The sequence below is a fragment of the Mercenaria mercenaria genome, chromosome 15 (assembly GCF_021730395.1).
Source record: "Mercenaria mercenaria strain notata chromosome 15, MADL_Memer_1, whole genome shotgun sequence".
In the NCBI taxonomy this organism is placed as follows: Eukaryota; Metazoa; Mollusca; class Bivalvia; order Venerida; family Veneridae; genus Mercenaria; species Mercenaria mercenaria.
Genome location: NC_069375.1, coordinates 10,429,669 through 10,451,341, shown reverse-complemented (window position 1 = coordinate 10,451,341; position 21,673 = coordinate 10,429,669). Strand labels below are relative to the sequence as shown.

General features: G+C 35.6%; 1 protein-coding gene across 1 annotated transcript; it reads left to right on the top strand.

The window, feature by feature from the left end:
* On the top strand, window positions 1-20,995 carry LOC123559910 (uncharacterized). Its single transcript, XM_053524531.1, has 6 exons — window positions 1-164; window positions 9,283-10,074; window positions 11,980-12,188; window positions 12,622-13,659; window positions 17,668-18,411; window positions 20,594-20,995. The coding sequence occupies exons 1-6, from the start codon at window positions 116-118 to the stop codon at window positions 20,783-20,785; spliced, it is 3,024 nt and encodes a 1,007-aa protein (XP_053380506.1). The 5' UTR covers window positions 1-115; the 3' UTR covers window positions 20,786-20,995.
* Window positions 20,996-21,673: the final 678 nt, after the last annotated feature.

Sequence of the window (21,673 nt, the reverse complement as noted above, 5' to 3'; positions counted from 1 at the left end):
TTGTCATTGTGAAGTCAAGGGCTGTTGAGACTGGATGGACATTTTATTTTCTGTTGATTTTGTCAGCTTTCGTTGAATTATTTTATTTTGAAGGGATTTTAGTTATTTTTACATTATGGTTTATAATCTACGCAGTATTGGAATGTCGCTGATGGACAATTCAGGTATTGGTTCTTATTACTCTATTAGATAGATTTATTTGGCATATATAATTTAATTTATCATTTTTAACACTATGTTCATGTTTGTTTTCATGCAAATAGAGTTCTGTAGAGTCATCTAGTGATTGGTATATACCATGGAACTGTGTACAAAGTATTATTAGCCAGCAAATAGAGCAACACTACCTGGCTGTTTAAGGCAGATCGCTGCTTAAGAGAAGTTGCGATTAGAACAAAAGTCAATTTGGAAAGTTTTTGTGACTGGCTGCTTAATGCAAGTGACTGTTTAATACAGGCAGACAGTAAGCTGGTGTTTCATTAATAATAATATTACTGAAGTAGTAGAAAGTAGAGAGCGGAGGGGGAAGTACTCCCATTTTGAAAATTATTTGCTACAGGAAAAGTTGCCTGTGCTTCAGACAAGTATTGCAGGGAAAAAAAATCTCCATACCCTGGCCAATAACATACTGTGATGTCAATATTATTTATGGGAATTTATCGTTCCTAGGATTTAATCATTATGCCAAAAAAAAATGCAGTAAATTTATGGCAACAAAATAGTATATAAAGTCTTTTATAAAACAATACAACTGCATTTTAATTTGACATTTCTTGCCGAAAAATTTACAAAACTGAAAATGGTATTCATTGGAAAATGAACATTTTTTATGATTTTTAGGTCGACTATTCATAGAATAGTAGAGCTATTGGACTCGCCCATGCGTCGGCGTCCGCGTCCACGTCCGCGTCCCGATTTGGTTAAGTTTTTGTATGTAAGCTGGTATCTCAGCAACCACTTGTGGGAATGGATTGAAACTTCACACACTTATTCACTGTGATAAACTGACTTACATTGCACAGGTTCCATAACTCTGTTTTGCTTTTTTACAAAATTATGCCCCTTTTTTGACTTAGAAATTTTTGGTTAAGGTTTTGTATGTAAGCTGGTATCTCAGTAACCACTAGTGGGAATGGATTGAAACTTCACACACTTATTTACTGTGATAAACTGACTTACATTGCACAGGTTCCATAACTCTATTTTGCTTTTTCACAAAATTATGCCCCTTTTTCGACTTAGAATTTTTTGGTTAAGGTTTTGTATGTAAGCTGGTATCTCAGTACTCACTAAAGGGAATGGATGGAAACTTCACACACTTGTTCACTGTCATGATCTGACATGCACAAAGCAGGTCCCATAACTTTATTTTGCTGTTTTACAAAATTATGCCCCTTTTTCTACATAGAAATTTTTGGTAAAGTTTTTGTATGTAAGCTGGTATCTCAGTATCCACTAATGGGAAAGGATTGAAACTTCACACACTTGTTCACTGTCATGATATGACATGCAGTGCAAAGGGTCAATAACTCAACTTTGCATTTTACAAAATTATGCCCCTTTTTCAACTTAGGAGTTTTTGGGTTAAATTCTTATATGTAAGCTGGTATCTCAGTACCCACTAATGGGAATGGATTGAAAGTTCATACACTTGTCCACTGTCATGAGCTGATAAGCACTATGCAGTACTAAATTATGCCCCTTTTTCGACTTTCTTATTCATTCAAGCGACAAGTCTGTTAAATAGTCGAGCGTTGCTGTCCTCCGACAGTTCTTGTTTTTATGCCCCCGAAGGGAGGCATATAGTTTTTGAACCGTCTGTCTGTCTGTCGGTCTGTCAGTCTGTCGGTCTGTCTGCAATTTTCGTGTCCGGTCCATATCTTTGTCATCGATGGATGGATTTTCAAATAACTTGGCATGAATGTGTACCACAGTAAGACGACGTGCAGTGCGCAAGACCCAGGTCCGTAGCTCAAAGGTCAAGGTCACACTTAGACGTTAAAGGATAGTGCATTGATGGGCATGTCCGGTCCATATCTTTGTCATCGATGGATGGGTTTTCAAATAACTTGGCATGAATGTGTACCACAGTAAGACGACGTGCAGTGCGCAAGACCCAGGTCCGTAGCTCAAAGGTCAAGGTCACACTTAGACGTTAAAGGATAGTGCATTGATGGGCGTGTCCGGTCCATATCTTTGACATCGATGGATGGATTTTCAAATAACTTGGCATGAATGTGTACCACAGTAAGACGACGTGCAGTGCGCAAGACCCAGGTCCGTAGCTCAAAGGTCAAGGTCACACTTAGACTTTAAAGGATAGTGCATTGATGGGCGTGTCCGGTCCATATCTTTGTCATCGATGGATGGATTTTCAAATAACTTGGCATGAATGTGTACCACAGTAAGACAACGTGCAGTGCGCAAGACCCAGGTCCGTAGCTCAAAGGTCAAGGTCACACTTAGACGTTAAAGATCATTTTTCATGATAGTGCATTGATGGGCATGTCCGGTCCATATCTTTGTCATTCATGCATGGATTTTAAAATAACTATGCATGAATGTGTGACACAGTAAGACGATGTGTTGCGCGCAAGACCCAACTCCGTAGGTCAAAGGTCCTAAACTCGAACATCAGCCATAACTATTCATTCAAAGTGCCATCGGGGGCATGTGTCATCCTACGGAGACAGCTCTTGTTTTTACAAGACCACAGAATTATGGGAGCACTAATCCTGCTTGGCGTAAACGTCTACACTGGGATGTTGCCAAGTATTACTATTGAGGAGCAGTCCCTGTAATAATAGTGGTTTAAAAATTCTTAAAAAGTTATAAGGGGTAAACTTTATTTTTAGATGAACATACGTTTGGGGACTGCTTTGCCCCATTGCTGCACATGCGCATTGTAAATTTCCCAATTACGCATTACAGTCCCTTATATTAAAAAAGAAAATCTTGGTTATTAACAAATATAATAATAATAATAATAATAATAACTTTATTTAAAGAAGGTAACACATGAAGATATAAAACTGTTAGAATGTATTAAACATCTTAAGTTTCAATCTGGCCTTCTGTTATATTAATAAAACAGTTCAACACACAAAAATATATAAAAAACTGATTATCTAATTATAATATATTAAGACAGAATTTGAATGATAAACATCTAAATACAACATTCACTCTTGACAAACACTCCATTTAATGAGAAAAAAAAAAAAAATGTATATAATCATAAAAAAGTAAAATCACTCGGATAAGCATTCAGCTATTAAAAGAAAATAAATAAATAGCAGTTGCAGAAAAAAAAGTTGTAGCTTATTCAGATCCTAATAGGTATTTTTATGCCCCCGAAAGGAGGCATATAGTTTTTGAACCGTCTGTCGGTCTGTCTGTCTGTTGGTCTGTCAGTCTGTCCGCAGTTTTGTGTCCGGTCCATATCTTTGTCATCGATGGATGGATTTTCAAATAACTTGGCATGAATGTGTACCACAGTAAGACGACGTGTCGCGCGCAAGACCCAAGCCCGTAGCTAAAAGGTCAAGGTCACACTTAGACATTAAAGGATAGTGCATTGATGGGCGTGTCCGGTCCATGACTTTGTCATCGATGGATGGATTTCAAATAACTTGGCATGAATTTGTACCACAGTAAGATGACGTGTTGCGCACAAGACCCAGGTCTGTAGCTCAAAGGTCAAGGTCACACTATGACGTTAAAGGATAGTGCATTGATGGGTGTGTCCGGTCCATATCTTTGTCATCGATGGATGGATTTCAAATAACCTGGCAAGAATGTGTACCACAGTAAGACGACATATCGCGCGCAAGACCCAGGTCCGTAGCTCAAAGGTCAAGGTCACACTTAGACGTTAAAGGTCATATTTCATGATAGTGCATTGATGGGCGTGTCTGGTCCATATCTTTGTCATTCATGCATGGATTTTAAAATTATTGGGCATGAATGTGTACCTAAGTAAGACGACGTGTCGCGCGCAAGACCCATGTCCGTAGGTCAAAGGTCCTAAACTCTAACATCGGCCATAACTATTCATTCAAAGTGCCATCGGGGCATGTGTCATCCTATGGAGACAGCTCTTGTTTGTATTAAGTGAAGTAAGTGAATCCACACAACGAATATTCTGTGGAATGATATTCCATATTTTAGCACCTTGATAGCCAAATGATCTTTTCATGTAATTCGTGCGACATTTAGGTATTAAAATATTATGTCAACTGATCTAAGGCCATAAATTTCATTGCTGGAAAATGTTAAACTATCAGATATGTAATATGGTACAAGATTTTTTGTAGTTTTATATATCATTACTCCAGTATGGTATTTGCATCGTTTAGAAAATTTCATCCATCCAAGTTCTTTTAACATTTCAGATTTACTTGTCTGCAGTTATTTGTTCAAAACAATTCTAGCAACTCTTCCTTGAAGTGCAAAAATCTTATTTAATGAGCCTTTACTGCATGTATACCAAATTGTATAGCAGTAATCTAAAACAGACAAAATATATGCATTGTAGAGTATTTTTTTCATATCCTCTGTTAAAAAATAAACACTCCTCTTCAGTAGTGCAATTTTTGAGTTAACTTTTAAACATATTTTAGCTATTTGTATATTCCATGAAAGTGTATTGTTGATATAAATTCTTAAAACTTTTTGAACTGTGACATTTTCTATAATGATAGATCTACCAATATTTAAGTTCAAATTGCTGCAATTGCGTTTCTTGTGTTTTGTACATATTAGCAAACATTTTGCTTTTGATGGGTGTAACAGCATGTTGTTTAAAATACACCATTTTTTGATTTTATCTAAATTTTCTTAATTTCAACAATTTTCATATCATAATCAGATTCATATGTTGTCGAGTCGACAGCGTATAGATCAATATTACCTTCCTTTGTTGATAATGCTATGTCATTGATATATAGTAAAAATAGCAGGGGACCGAGAATTGACCCTTGTGGAACGCCGGAACTAACGGTTGTTTGTTTGTATCTGAAGTTACCAACTTTGATTGACTGTTTCCTGTTAGATAAATACGACTGGAATAATTAATTGTACTATCTGTAAATTTATACAATCTTAGTTTATGTAGTAAAATAGAGTGATCAACAAGATCAAATGCTTTCCTTAAGTCAAGAAATACAGCACCTACATATTTTCCAGACTCTACGTCTTTTAACCAGGCATCTATTAATCGCATAAGAGCTGTATAGCGTGTATGATTGGGTCTAAATCCTGACTGAGTTTCGTGGATGATGTTAAATTTTTTGAAAAAAGATTGTATTTGAATCACTATATGTCTTTCAAATATTTTAGATATTGTTGATAAAATTGAGATAGGGCGATAGTTGTTTGAATCTTCTTTGTTTCCTTGTTTAAACACTGACGTTGAGTTTTGAATAAAAAGTTTGCTTTAACGTCATATTTGTCACTCTGACGTCACCTTAACTTAAATATCGACTTGTACATTAAAATAATCTCCACAAATTATACATCATTTTAAAGACATTTTTGAATGAAAATATGAAGAGTAACAAGCAAATTGATATTTGTTGAATGAAAAGAGCGATTTACAAAAACAGTTTAATGGACATGAAATCATGATTCATAAAAAATGGACGTCAATGGTCGTATTTGAAGGTTTGCAGATAAAAAAGTTACAGAAATAACAAAAAAGTGAAATAAGCATTCTAGGAGGAATATGCTGAATTTTATATTTAACAAGTTGACATGAAACCAAATAACTTCAAGTTAGGCGCATTCAACCTTAAATGTAATTTCTGTTACCTCGAAGTAAAATGCTTGATACCAAATTTCAGCTGTATATAGCTAATCAAAAAAAATGTCCACCCACCCAGATAAACAGTCTTACAGATAAAAAAGAAAACAAAGAAATTTCATGGACAGAGAAAGTTGCAGTTTAGTCATGTCGTAACAGAACTATTTTTATATTCATGTATTTCATTTTGAAGGAAATAATTGAATCAACTCAACAGATATTCTGTAGAGTGAAATTCCATTAGTATAGCCCAATGACTTTTTCGTATTTGTATGATATTTATGATATTTAGGTGACTGTTAGAATAGCATTACGTACAACCGATCTAAGGTGGTAACTTTCATTGTTGGAAAATGTTAAAATGTCAGTTGTGTAAGATGGCACAAGACTTTTTGTAGTTTTATATAATAATAACTTAGACTAGTATTTCAGTGTGGTATCTGCATCATTCAGAAAATTTCATCCATGTTCTTTTAGCATTTCAGTTATACTTGCTGCAGATGATAAGGCAAAACTGGAACTTTGAATTGTTTTAGGTTGTTGAATTCATATAATGTCGGGCTTTCGTTGGCTTTGTTAAAATATACTAATCTGCGAAAATAATGTTAAAAAGAAAACCATTATTGTGCTGCCCAAAATTGCCCTTGTCTGTCTGTCAGTCTGTCCGAATTTGTGTCATTGTATAAATATCATATGGCAGCGTGTGTGACATTGATATTGTCAACCCAAGGGCAGAATGTCACTGGAGGCAAAAGCCGAGTGGTGACATTCTGCTTTGAGGGTTGACAATATCAGTGTCACAGATGCTGCCATATGATATTTGTTTTATCATACTGAACAAAATGTAGTACATAAAATGTTTAAAAAACAATTTTAATTCATTTAATTTAACAGTTCATTTTTAGCGCGGTAATTGCCTGTGTACACATTGAATAGTGACGTCACTACTATATGTGTACAAGGGAGGCAATCATATGGCTAAAAAATTGAAGCAGTTAATTGCCCTCAGGGGCGGCAAATTCAATTGTCCGTATTGCCCAGGTTGTCCCAAAGCTTGTAAGGACAAGTGAAATTTGACCAGAGTTTACTATATAACTATCATACGGACAAGTACAAAATAGCAACTGACAAAAATGGACAAGCAAGTCAAAATCAGATTTCGCCGCCCCTGGCCCTTATATGATATTCAAAATATCAGCGCGGTCACATGACCTGAAGTCACTTTTGCTTGGTCACGTGTCATAAAAGTTGAAAATGTTTTTGATAGTCAAAATATCTCTTTCTCGGGTAATGGGATTTTATCATTGTAGGAATAATAATAATTATCTCAAAAAGTAGTTTAGCATGAAAATTCACAGGAGTATTATTCATCATGTAAAGTTATACACCAGATTTCTGTCAGTCACACCAGAGTTATGGCCATTGATTGTCAAAAATATGCATGAATTAGATACAAGTTTGTGTCACATGTATCTCAAACAATATTCGAGTTTGAGTCATAAAACATTGGGGGATTGTTATATAGCATGTGAAGTTGCGTGCCAGGTGTTCTGTTTGGGATTTCACTAAACAAGACTGGAGTTATTGTCCTTGACTTGAAAATCACACATAAACTGCTTAAAAGTTTGTGTTGCATATTATATCAAAAAAATTTCACCAAGTCATAAAACCATGTTGGAACATTATCCAGCATGTGAATTTGTGCTCCTGAGTTTTTTTTCTATATTTTGCTTTGCAAGATCAGAGTTATGGCCCTTGAGTTACTCAAAAAATACAAGTTTTTTATCCGTGTATCTCAAATTATGAACTTGACCTAGTCATAAAACATTAGATGATTGTTTTATAGCGTGTGAAGTTGTGCATCTGGTGTTCTCTTTCGGATTTCACTCAGCTAGACCAGAGTTATGGCCAAGGGGTTGCTAACTTTGAATCACTTGCCCCTCACCAATGTGGGTGCGAGCCTTGTTAGGGGCATTGACCACTTTATGCAAGAAAACCATCCAATGGGCTTACAAAAGGTGGTTCTACCTGGGTTCCCACCCATAATGAATTTGCACAGAGGACCACTTGAGCTCTGCAACAAACTTTGATTTTATTTCTGTTTTCTTGCCTGGTCTATAGACAAAATTTGTATTATGAATGAAAAGAACTTTGCACAGACATTCACCATGTGTTGTATGTTTGCAAGAATCAGACCACTACATCACAGATTAAGGTCACACTTTAAGATCAAAGATATAAAATAAATCAAAGGAAAAGCTTGTTAACACTCAAAAGGCCACATTTATGACTGTATCTTCATGAAACTTAGTCAGAATGTTAATCTTGGTGATCTTTAGGTCAAGTTCGAATCTTGGTCATGTGGGGTCAAAAACTAGGTCACCGGGTCAAATCAAAGGAAAAGTTAGTTAACACTTTAGAGGCCACATTTATGACCATATCTTAATGAAACTATCTTGATGATCTTTAGGTCAGTAGGTCAGGTGAGCGATACAGGGCCTTCATGGCCCTCTTGTTCTTGTTTGATCTATAACTTATGTATGTGTGGATTAATATTGAGTTCTAACACAACCCATTAAACAAAGAAGGCTGAAAACTGTGTGTTATTTTACAACAGTTCACTGTTCTGACATCACAATTATTACATCATAGCATCAAACGACATAGTGGTGCACTGGAAAAGAAACCAACAGAAAACAGGCAAATATTTAATAGATGTTGTCAAGGATGTACTTTGAAATCCTTGGTAACGTGTTAGAATCGAAATAATATATCTCATTTAGTGATTTGCTCTTGCGCTCACATGATATAATTCCTTCGCATCTCAACTCTAAACAATGATTTTATTCAGCGACAGATCACTGGATGAGATATATTGTTTCTTAAATGATTTAAACCATTCACTGTAATAAGACTATAATAATCTGTCACTGGTTGTCTATGCAAATGGGAATATTTTGTTCAAGGATAACTGTTCTGGTTGTAAGGAGGCTCTCATAGCACTGGTCATTTAACCTTTACCCTGCTAAATTTCTGCAATGAACTGTTCCGTCATTCAGTTTAGGCAGTTAACCACTTATCATTCGAAGGGTTGTTCACTAAAATTTACTAGCTGAATAGCGAACAGTGCAAACCATGATCAGCCTGCATGCAAACGGAAATCGATCAAACTGTGATGTTATATTTACAATGTTGTTTTCTTGCACATTGTTTTAATTGGTCCAGTGTTACTTACTTTTGAAGCTATAAATCTCAAAAATGACCATGATGACATTGAGACTGAGAATTGGGCCAGTAGATCAAAGGTCAAGGTCACAGTGACTCTGAGAAGGAAATTTGTTTCCTTTTCATATAAACAGAATGACTAATAAAGCCAGGCAACCATTCGAGTGTTTTACCTGTAAAAGAAATATGTATAAAATTTTAATGTCTGAAAAGAAAAACAAATAGATTGTTTATCTTGGATTCCATTTTTTCAGGACAAAGTAGCTGCTCACTGAAGCCTGCTAAGGAAGGAAAGAAAAGCTTGTCCGGTTCCTCTAATACTGCAAGTGCATCCAGCCTCAACATCCCATCCCGGAACCAGTCTTCCGCTTCAGCCAATAAGAATGCTGCTTTCAATTCATATTCCCACCAAAACACCAACCAGAATCATGCTACTGATACGTATGTATCTTTGATGTCAACATTCGAGGAGAGTAGAACTTCTTCGTTGAAATACAAAAGGCGTAAGCAGACAAAACAAACCGCAACAATGGAACTGCATGAAACATCGGTGATCAATCTAGACTCCAGTTTAGATTTGACCATTCCAGAAAATGATTCTACGAATGGTAGGATAGCCTTAGATACAAGTAACAATTCAACACCAAATGCTTCTTCCAGCTCCGTCACGTCAACTTCATCTGAAACTGACAAAAAAATTGTTTGCTCAGTTTTGAATTGTGCAGCTGAATTTTCATCTCTCATGCATTTAGAAAATCATATTGAGCTCTTTAAACATTCTCCATGCAATCCTTGCCTTTTGGCTAGGAACTGTAAACTATCACACATTCCTATATGCTATATGTGTCCTGGCTGTGATCTTGAATTTTCAACACGGGAGGAGTGTACACAACATATAAACATTAAAAGACATCTACCGTTTTATCCACCAATAGCAATAACTGCGTATATGTGTTCACAGTGCCTTCACTTGTTTGGAAGTGTGGAGGCATGCTGGTTGCATATAGAGCAGTCATCTCATCATGGAATGTCCTATCCTTTTGCAGGTAAGTACCTTATGGTTTATTTTTTTATGATGTGAAGCAAGAGCACATTTCAAGCTGTTGGTTTAAGTATTTCCTCAGAAAGTACACCTTCAGCTGACATCTTTTCATGAATAGCCAAATGGATTTTCATCAAAGTTCGTCAGAAGCATCCTTGAATTGACCTTTCTCAAATGTATTCAAATAATTCTGTTCAATTGCATTTAGATGCAGGAGTCGGAGCTAAAATAGAAAAGATGTTCACCAAATATGAATAGGACCAAGTGCACCAGACTTGAAGTAAGGCTGTAAGGTCAAGGTCAACCAAACGACTTAAGGTCATAATTATTATAATAGTTATGATGGCCTTTCAGTTTATTCATTAGCATTGGCTCATTATCTCTGCTGGAAAAAATGTTTTTTCCTATGGTGTTTCAGATAAAAATGTAATTCCAGAGTCCTTTGTAAAGAGTGACTAATTTTCATAATAGATAGATAGAAGCTATAACAACAGTTTAATACTATGTTTCAGAATTTTCCAGTTTGCATATTTTAAAGTAAATTATGATCAACAACAAATAAAACACAGAGTTATTAATACCCCCACCAAACATTTTTGAGGGGGGGTGCTATATAGGAGTCAGTTTTGTCACGTCCCGTTGCGTCGCGTCATCTATTATCTCAGTTATTACTAAATTGATTTGATTCAAACTTAAAATAGATGTTCAACCTTATCACCCACATCATGTGACACAAGGTGCATAACTTTGACACCAAGTTTTCATGAATTATGTCCCCTTTTACTTTAAATTTAAGGTTAATTTTTTTGTATTTTCACTATATCTCAGTTATTACTAAATGGATTTGATTCAAACTTAAAATAGTTGTTCCACCTCATCACCCACATCATGTGACACAAGGTGCATAACTCTGACACCAATTTTTTATGAATTATGCCCCTTTTTGCTTAGAATTTAAGGTTAATTTTGATGTATTTTCACTATATCTCGGTTACTACTGAATGGATTTGATTCAAACTTAAAATAGATGTTCCACCTCATCACCCACATCATTTGACACAAGTTGCATAACTCTGACACCAATTTTTCTTGAATTATGTCCCCTTTTACTTAGAATTTAAGGTTAATTTTGATGTATTTTCACTATATCTCATTCTGATTGGCTTAGAGCCAAAGGAAAGTAACCTTTTTTTAACTTTTGTACTGAGTTTCTTCCCCTTAAATTCCAGGAAGTCTATTTTTAGAAATCCTATTTTTAGATTTACAATAATTTAGGTGTTTTTCTAACTTTTTTATTATAAGTTCTATGTAAAAAGTAAATACATTTTTCTGTGGTAACATGGGTCGGTAAGACATTTTTTTGTATTGACTTTTAGTGTATGTCTAATATTAGAGATTTTTTATATTTACTAGTATTACTATCCTGGGCTTCCACATATAAGTAGTACTAGTATTATACTAGTACTACTTATATGTGGAAGCCCAGGATGAAGTACTCCAAAGACGAGTAAAATTCTTTTTAAGTATTAAGCTTTTTTTGACATTTTTATATTATTCTAAGTATTTTTAAGATTTTTTATGGTTGCCATTCTTCTGTGAAAAGACAAGATATGTGGCCCAGGATGAAGTACTCCAAAGACGAGTAAAATACTTTTTAAGTATTAAACTTTTTTTGACATTTTTATATTATTCTAAGTATTTTTAAGATTTCTTATGGTTGCCATTCTTCTGTGACAAGACCGTATGGTGGGGGTATGAGTCACTCCAGTGACAGTTCTAGTTTTCTCAGTTTAAGGGGAAAAAAAACAAGCAAATTCCCTTTTCTAGGGGAATGGATAGGACTGGTAAGTCAAAAGTTTAATGTAGACCTCCTGACATTGTGCAGTTTCTATTTACTACTGTTTTGCAGATGACTACTCTACTGACAACAAAATGAATGGACCTGTAGCAGTTGCTGAAGAGCTGGTTCAAGACATGATATCTAAGTGCAATAAGGTTGTGTACACAGTTCAGTGTTTGGAGTGTGGTATGCTTATGGAAACGCCCGCAATACTCAAGCACCATATGAGAGAAACACGGAACCAACACATAGTTGCTGCTCTCACAGAAACCAGTTTAGTAAGTGATATTTAATACAAATTTTATGTCCTATATTTAGTTACACAGTTTGTTGATGACAAGATAAAGTAATCAAAGCCTTCTCATGATTAATCATCTTACTGAACACTGTTCTTTGTTCAGATGCTTATATATTTAATCACTCGGGGTAACGCCCTCATGGTTCAATTCTCTGAACCATGATACCACTTGAAGGCATTGATTATTTGAAACTGTGCACCTGGTGTTCTGTTTGGGATTTCACTCAGTCAGACCAGATTTAAGGTCCTTGACTTGTGAAAAATACACAAGAAGTGCCTAAAAGTTTGTGTTGCATATATCTTAAAGATATTTGGGGGCCTTTTACCTTGATACAAAGGTTTATGTAAAATTTAATGACTGAATAATAGTGTTAGAATTTTGAAACAAAAATGAAATTATTTTGGCATTTCAGGTTGAAGTTTTTGCAAGTTATCTTGCCAGTTATTCCTGTAATAGTTGTCATCGTCTGTTCACTGGAGAGTTAAAGGAATTGGCAAAACATCAGTGTGCAAGGGCAGTCGTTGGGACCATAATTGAAAATAACACCCGCTCTTTTGCAGAGTTTATAAAACGTTGTGCTCTCACTGTGATAAAGTCTCTGGAACTTGAAAACATGCCTGGACCTAGCCGAAATGTTCGGTTAAGTCCAGTTTGTGACAGAAGAAATAAAACTTCAGAATCAGCCAGGGGTGCTGCAGCAAAGGTTTCAAGTAATGACAGTGGACAGAGAAGTGGAAAGTGTGAAGGTGTTGATAGTAATTATTGTGACAGTGAAGGTGTAACTGGACATTGTGTTGAAAATGCTGTTGCTAGTGAGAATACACAGTGTATAAGCAATACCCCCTTCACAAGTTTACATCACAGTAAAGTGCAAAATTCCAAAAGAAAAAATGAAAATGAAGAAAAAAAAATAAATATTGGAGAAGATTTTATTCTTATAGATGACACGGATGAAGGAAGTGACGAAACTGATGTTGATTTTGCTCCAGGTAGTGGTGCTAAACGAAAGAGAAAGACAAAAACTGCAAATAAAACTAAACATGAAAGTCCAAAAAAAGTGGAGAATACTCCTGTGGCAGGCACAAGTTCTACATCGCCGAGTGGAGCAGAACAAAAATCTGACTCCAACAATGTTTTAGGAAGTCCCTTTTTCGTCATGAATTATAAGCCGCGCTCGTCTCGTCTATGTGGAAATATTTTAACTCAGGGATATGTTGTACAGCCTGGTGAAAGCCGTTTATCTCCAGTCAAAGCACTTACTGGTGGAAATCAACAAGTGCAGCATGAAGAAAGAGCAAGTAGTCCATCAAGATACAGGCTGAGAAATAGAAGCTGTGATCAGACTGCTCAGAGTGCTGAAGGTAAAGATTCTGATGCTGGCTTTGGAAATGTTGCTCAGAGATTCCTGCAGAATGCACAGCCAACAAAGGATGCAGGATCCAAACTGGGAGTAAGTGACTTACAAGTATTATTATTACATACTCATTTTAAAACTCTGTTAAGATTCACTGGAACCTGAAACGTCAATATTTTTCCATATTGATGTTCAGATTTCATATCTGGTGTGTGACGTCAGAATCTGAATTATTTATGCAATAATTTTAAGTGTAGATGCGTATGTAATAAAAAGATTATTAGTTTTGTATCAAGAAATATGCATTCATTCTTCGCGGAATAATATTGCGCTCCTGTCTTGCAGTATTTCCGCTGGAGAACTCGTGCATATTTCTCAATACAAATCTAATAACCTATAATTATTGCATGCTTTATTTTAAGTGGATTGCTGAAATATTAGGGTAGATTTATGTTTGTAACTTTCACTGTTTCAAACTGTGAAGTTTTAATTTTATAATTTTAGCTGTAATGGAGTTACACCTGAACACAAAAGTATAATGGATTATAAGGAAACAGAAATTCTTGCTAAAATGTCCATCAGTAAAGTTACATCAGTATATAAATACGTACGAAAACATAAAGATACAATTGCTCCACCATATTACAATGAAAAAGAAAAACTCAAAAGAATTATTAAGCATTGTGACTTGATGAATTTGACTGCAAATGATGTAACCCAATGTGTGTGATATTGCAAAATTTATAAAACTGGTATAATTTGGTAAAAAACCATTGAAATGACATTGAAATTTGTTTATTTCAATACTCTACTTTTATTGGCAATATGGTACTGTAAATATCAGCACTTAATAAAAAAGTTCTTTTTTTTTTGTCATGACTATGATGTCAGTCTTACGGTGCTGAGGATACGTCATGTTCCTTTACAAGTTTAAAGTGGTTGAATTTAAAATGCATCACGAGTTATTAAATCGAAGTCATAAAATATTTAAGAAATAATGAATCTTATCCTATATTTTATCAGTTAATAAAATATGGGCAGGAGTTTGGATGCGTACTTATTAAATCACGAGTGCGTAGCACGAGTGATTTAATCATTCGCATCCAAACGACTGCCCATGTTTTATTAGCTCGACTATTCGAAGAATAGTCTAGCTATTCTACTCACCCTGGCGACGGCGTCACACCTTGGTTAAGTTTTTGCATGCAAGTACATACAGCTATCATTTAAAGGCATATAGCTTTGAAACTTATTTATTCTTTTTCTAGGTCAATTACCAACCTCACTGGGTCAAGTTCCATAACTCTAACATGTATTTTGAGCAAATTATGCCCCCTTTTGGACTTAGAAAATTCTGGTTAAAGTTTTACATGCAAGTTACTATCTCCAAAACTAATGCAGATATTGAATTGAAACTTCACATGTGTCTTCGGGGTTATAAAACTAGTTGATAGCACCAAGTCCCATAACTCTGACCTTCATTTTGGCCAAATTATGCCCCCTTTTGGACTTAGAAAATTCTGGTTAAAGTTTTGCGTGCAAGTACATACAGCTATTACTAAAAGGCATATAGATTTGAAACTTATTTTTTCTCTTTCTAGATCAATTACCTACCTCACTGGGTCAAGTCCCATAACTCTGGCATGTATTTTGAGCAAATTATGCCCCCTTTTGGACTTAGAAAATTCTGGTTAAAGTTTTGCGTGCAAGTACATACAGCTATTACTAAAAGGCATATAGATTTGAAACTTACTTTTTCTTTTTCTAGATCAATTACCTACCTCACTGGGTCAAGTCCCATAGCTCTGACATGTAATTTGGCCAAATTATGCCTCCTTTTGGACTGGTTAAAGTTTTACATGCAAGTAACTATCTCCAAAACTACTACAGATATTAAGTTGAATCTTCACATGTGTCTTCGGGGTTATTAAACTAGTTGATATCACCAAGTCCCATAACTCTGACTTGTATTTTGGGCAAATTATGCCCCCTTTTGGACTTAGAAAATCCTGGTTAAAGTTTTGCGTGCAAGTACATACAGCTATTACCAAAAGGCATATAGCTTTGAAACTTATTTTTTCTTTTTCTAGGTCAATTACCAACCTCACTGGGTCAAGTTCCATAACTCTTAACATGTATTTTGAGCAAATTATGCCCCCTTTTGGACTTAGAAAATTCTGGTTAAAGTTTTACATGCAAGTTACTATCCCCAAAACTAATGCAAATATTGAATTGAAACTTAACATGTTTCTTCGGGGTTATAAAACTAGTTGATAGCATCAAGTCCCATAACTCTGATATGTCCCCTTTTGAACTTAAAACTCTTTTGATATTTAACATTTTGGGTAATAATTTCCAGCTTCTGTGACAATATTTCGAATAGTCGAGCTTGGCTGTCTTATGGACAGCTCTTGTTAATTGATAAAATTATTGGAACAGATTTATTATTTTGATTGTAACAACGCAAATAATCCGCATTTTACAGTACTACATTTTCAGCGTAATACGTCATTCGTGTCATGTGCTGTTACAATTTACCCCCTATGGTTAGAAAGAGTTGCATAGCCAATGGAACGTATAGATATTTGTTTCTTTTTATCAGAATTTTGAGAAGTATTTATAATTTAGTAATCTAACAGCTCGCAAACTAAGTATGAAGAGAATCATCAAATTAGGCGAGTTGACCCTGTGTTACAAGTTACGAGCTTAACTTTATATGACGTCACATCATTATGCCGTCATACTTTTTGTCATACATTTATGACGTCACCGCTGAATCTTAATTAAGCTAATTGAATTCGCTCATAGAGATAGAAACGTGTTTTACGGTCCTACACATAAGTCAGTATGACTTTTTATCATATTTATGTTTTTGAAATGCTGTTTTCAACCGTTTGGCCCTAAAATAATTTGTATGTAATGGAACTGAAGTAGAATCTCTTATGCCACAATCATAGGGGGTGAAATGTAACAGCCAACCATATTTTATCGAAGATTCATGTATAGGCGATTTCGCTATATGTTTATATAGTAATTGCTGCAGATTGTGTTAGAATTATCTATGCCTTATTGCATGACTCCGGCATTTTCCTTTGAAGTTTTGTGTTTTCTAAATTCTGGTATCGCCACGGTTAGCCGTGCTCTAAATTCCGTTGCACACAGGTATTGCTCACAGTTTTCTCTGTCTGGGGTGTAGAACAATACACACAAATTAGCAAGTGTTGCTGTGATAAGGTATTGAAAATGATAAGCTTTTTGAAATAATTTATTACTGTATTTCTGTAGTTTAGTTCTCTACATCTTGATATAAAACTTGATTTTTTGAATAACATAAAAATATAACTGCAGAAATGACTATGATATTCTATTCAGTTTAAAAGTTCAAATTACGTTTCTGGCAAAGCTTTACAATATGCTCTAGGTGTTAATTTCATCGATACATGAAACGTTTGTTGATAAAATTAGCCACGTGGGGTAAGTTTACATTCCCTATTTCTCCAGGGTTCATGAACTCGTTAGCGCCTTCCCCCACTCTCTCTCTCTCTCCCCCCCCCCTCAACTTTTTGTTTTGAAAAACAATTACACCAATTGATAAAGAATTTTTCAATGCGTATTTATGCACTTTTTAATAATTTTTTTTTTCAGTAGTTTATTTAAAATTTTGAAAAAGGGATCTCTTATGTGAAGAAGCATGCATAATTTATATAAAAAACCTGCCCAACGCCATCTTCTGGCTTTTATATGGTAGCTGGGGGTTTACCATGAAATGTTTCTAAGGGAGGCTCAAGAGGGGAAATATTTTTAAATATTTTAAATTTAAGATATTTAAAAAATGTGTTCAGTTTACTGTTTTTAATCATGCAATAAATCAGTTAGACAATACATACGCGTGTGTTACCGGCGAGTATCATCATGCTTGGGAGAATCTCAGGGAACGTAATTTGATAGCAAACTCGCCTCTACGAGGCTCGTTTGCTACCCAAATTACGTTCCCTGAGATTCCCCCGCGCATGATGATACCAGCCAGTAACACACTTTTATGTATTATCTAACTTATACATACAAATATCTTCAGAAACATTTTATCAGATATTTCTGTTACAGTCAGATGACTCCTTACCATGGAAGCGTGACAGATCTCGAAGTCCTCTTCAGTCCCTTGACACAGTGCCAAGCTACCAGTCCAATGTATTAACCAGTGGGCATGCTGGTCAACCTTACCTCAACCCAATTGTGGCAACAAGGGCATATAATGGCATTACCGGACTGTTTGGTCAGCCTCAGATGGCCGGTCCATCTCACTACCAGCTTGAAAATCCTTGCAGCACCTCAAGGGCAGAGCTTTTGTTTCCATCGGCACTTCCGCTACCTTCACTTTTACCCCAGTCTACAGCTGCCCGCCAAAGGGTAAACCCTCGAGTAGGGTATCAGGCTTCAGTTCAGAACAACTTTGTTGCCCGTCCAGCACAGACTGCTACTTCAAGCACGTCTTCCTACGATCGGTATGAAAATTATAGCTATGAATCTACATTTAGGAGGTGTCCATCGCCACCGTGTACCGGTCTTTCAAAAAGTATTCATACAAAAGAGTTGATTGCAACTGAACACCTGTCACGTATGAAGAACATAGTTTTCCTAGATCTCGATAATTGGGGATCTTTCTTCCATAAGCTCCCCCGTTGTTTGCCAGATGGTACTTTTGTCTGGGGTTTCTTTGGTGGAAAGCTCGTATGGCATGCACCTTATCGATTGGAAATCTTCCGCCAGATGAAGAGGAAGGAACTTTTCTACCTCAATGAGAGATGTGGGGCCACAAAGGATGCTGCTGATTTTGCAATAGTGTTAGCAGTATGTATTTTGTACACATGTAGCTTGATTAATGCAATCTCTTTACACAATGCGTAACTAGCTACCTGAACTTGAATCAGAACAGATGACTTTAAAAATAGTTTAATATTAATCTGATTTTTTTTTTTAAAAAGATGAGTTATTGTTATCACTCGATCGGCGTCTGCTTTGCCTGGTTAAGTTTTATGTTTAGGTCAGCTTTTCTCCTAAACTGTCAGAATTATAGCTTTAAAACTTGCAACACTTGTTCAACATCAAAAGCTGACTCTGTACAGCAAGAAACATAACTCCGTGCTAATTTTTGCAAGAATAATGGCCCCTTTTGGAGTTAGAAAATATCAGATTTCTTGATTAAGTTTTGCGCTTAGATCAATGTTTCTCCTTATGGTCAAAGCTACCGTAGATACCCATGTATAATGTGCACCCATGTATAATGCGCACCCCCGATTTTGGCCCAAAATCCTGGGGAAAAAACATTTTTGGTCAGTTTTGAGGTGGATGGAAAACGAAAGTAGAGTTTACATCGACACCGGTAATAAATTTTATTTCCGCGGTGGAGAGCAGCATCGGTCTCGCGGTACTATCGATTTTTGTTTTCTCGAAAATAAAACCAGTAAAATATTGTTTTATTTGTTGTATTACCTTTTTAATTAACTATTTTGAATAAATAAACAGCAGCTGATTCAGTATTTCGGAATGGTATCTTTCAAAATGACATGAGCTTCTCAATTCAAACCAATAACAAACGGTGTGATAGTCTTTTTGTCACGATCAAATAGCCAGTATTAACCGGCAATTAACGTGTCACCTCGTGTCAATTATGTTGTTCACAGTTTGATTTCGGTTAAAGATAATTCTCGATCTTTAATTAGTATCATAATTTTTGTGATTTATTAACATTTCTTTCATCAAAATACTTTTAAATTTATATGAAATTAATTTTGTTTGAAAGAAAAATAAACCATTCGATCTTTTACGGAACGTAACGGCAACCTTAGATTTTAGCAGTGACAGTAAGCGCAGGGAGTAGTTTCCCTTTACCAAAATGGCGAACATCGGTAACAAACTTGTTTTGAAGTTGGAAAATTGTCTATACCTGTGTATTATGCGCACCCACGATTCGGAGGTGGTCCCGGGGTCAAAATACTGCGCATTATACATGGGTATCAATGGTATTGCTTTAAAACTTGGAGCAGTTATTTGCCATTAAAAGCTGACTCCACACAGCAAGTACTGTAACTCTTCATTGCTTTTTGCAAGAGTTATGGCACCTTTCGGACTTAGAAAATTAGATTTCTTGGTTAAGTTTTATGTTTAGGTCAGCTTTTCTCCTAAACTCTGAAAGCTATTGCTTTAAAACTTGCAACACTTTTTCAACATCAAAAGCTGACTCTGTACAGCAAGAAATATAAACCTGTCCAGCTTTTTGCAAGAATTGTGGTCCATTTTGAACTTAGAAAATATCAGATTTCTGGATTAAGTTTCGTGTTTAGGTCAACGTTTCTCCATAAGGGTCAAAGCTATTGCTTTAAAACTTGTAGCAGTTATTCGCCATTAAAAGCTGACTCTGCACAGCAAATACTGTAACTCTACATTGCTTTTTGCAAGAAAATCAGGTTTCTTGGTTAAGTTTTGTGTTAAGGTCAGCTTTTCTCCTAAACTAACAAAGCTGTTGCCTTTAAATTTGCAACATGAATAAATGTTTGCCATCAAAAGCTGACTCTGTACAGCAAGAAACATAACTCCATCCTGCTTTTTGCAAGAATTATGGCCCCTTTTGGAAAATACTATACAGAAAAATCAGATGAGTGTCTGCACCTGCTGGCTTCCTCACATGAACAATTCAACCCCAAGAGTGAATAAAATCATAATTATTTTGTCTTTTAGATGCGTATTATTATATCACTCGGGCTGTGCCCAGTGATATAGTTCCTTCGCATCTAAAGTCCAAACAGTGATTTTATTGAATGACAAATCACTGTTTGGGATATATTATTTCTTAAATTTACCCTAGTTTATCGTTCAGATGCTTTGATATTGATCTGTTCAGGGATAATGCCCTCTTGGTTCAGCTCCTGCTGAACTGTAATAATACAGAAGACAGACCACTCTAAGGCCCTGATTATTTGGTAGAAAATGTATGCTCCAGTTCAAGCAACAGAATTACTCTTTATTTTAACAGGTTGGTAAAATGGATGAGAAGCTACCGACAAACATTGCCTTCACCATTATGTCTGGTGATACAGGTTTCTGTGAAGTTGAACGTCAGATGCGTGATTCGGAGCGGAAAGTGCTGGTTGTCAATCCTCATACAGCGGCCCGGTTTTCCAACGACATGATTTATGCCCTAGTGACCAGTATCACTGATACGTGACAGACATCTAGTAATTTAAAGACTGCTTTCTGTCCTTTTTTTTTTCATTATAAATTTCGTTTTTTTGTGATTTTCAGTACCTTTTCTTTTTTTCTTTTTTTTCTTCAGACAGAAATCGTAGGACTAATTAAGTGCCTTAAAATGAGAGAAATGTTTTGTTTTTCTTTCTATTTTCAAATAATATATTTATACATTAAATAAAAATAAAAATTACACAATGTGTTACTTTGAACTTCCCTTGCCCTACAGCATTACATGTTTCCATGGAAACAAGCAAATCTGTTGCGTTGGATTGCCATGAAAAACTAGTCTTCTGTTGTAAAGTGACTAATTATCTTAACTGCAGCATAACCTAAACACCCGATACCTTACAGTGATGTACTGCTAAACCAGTATGAAGCAACCAGACCAGGGAGGGACACAGTCTGGCTGCCTAAGGTTTAAGACAAGTTGAAATTAGAACAAAAAGTCAGTTTTGGAACTTAGCTGACTGGCAGTTTAAAGTGGAATTATACGCATTTTTCAAGTAAAAATACAGCACAAATAGGTATGTGTGTAAAAAGGGCGGAGGAAATTATAGTTTTTAACCCAGTATACCAAACTCTTCCTGTTACCATTACGAAATAATAACTTATTAAATATGACTTTTCTTATTTTGACTGGGGCAGTCTTTTTAAGAAAAGTAAAACTGCTTGCAGGAGTTGCTTCCCTTCAACCTCAGAAATCTCTACTTATAGGTAAGGGAGATCATTGCGTACAAGACTGCAGAAATGAACTATTTTTTATAAGTCCGATTTCTTCATTTCTAAAGCATCACTTTCGAATACTTATGCGGCATTATTGTTAATTAAACACATTTAAATGCACAGCAACCGAAAACTTGCTTTT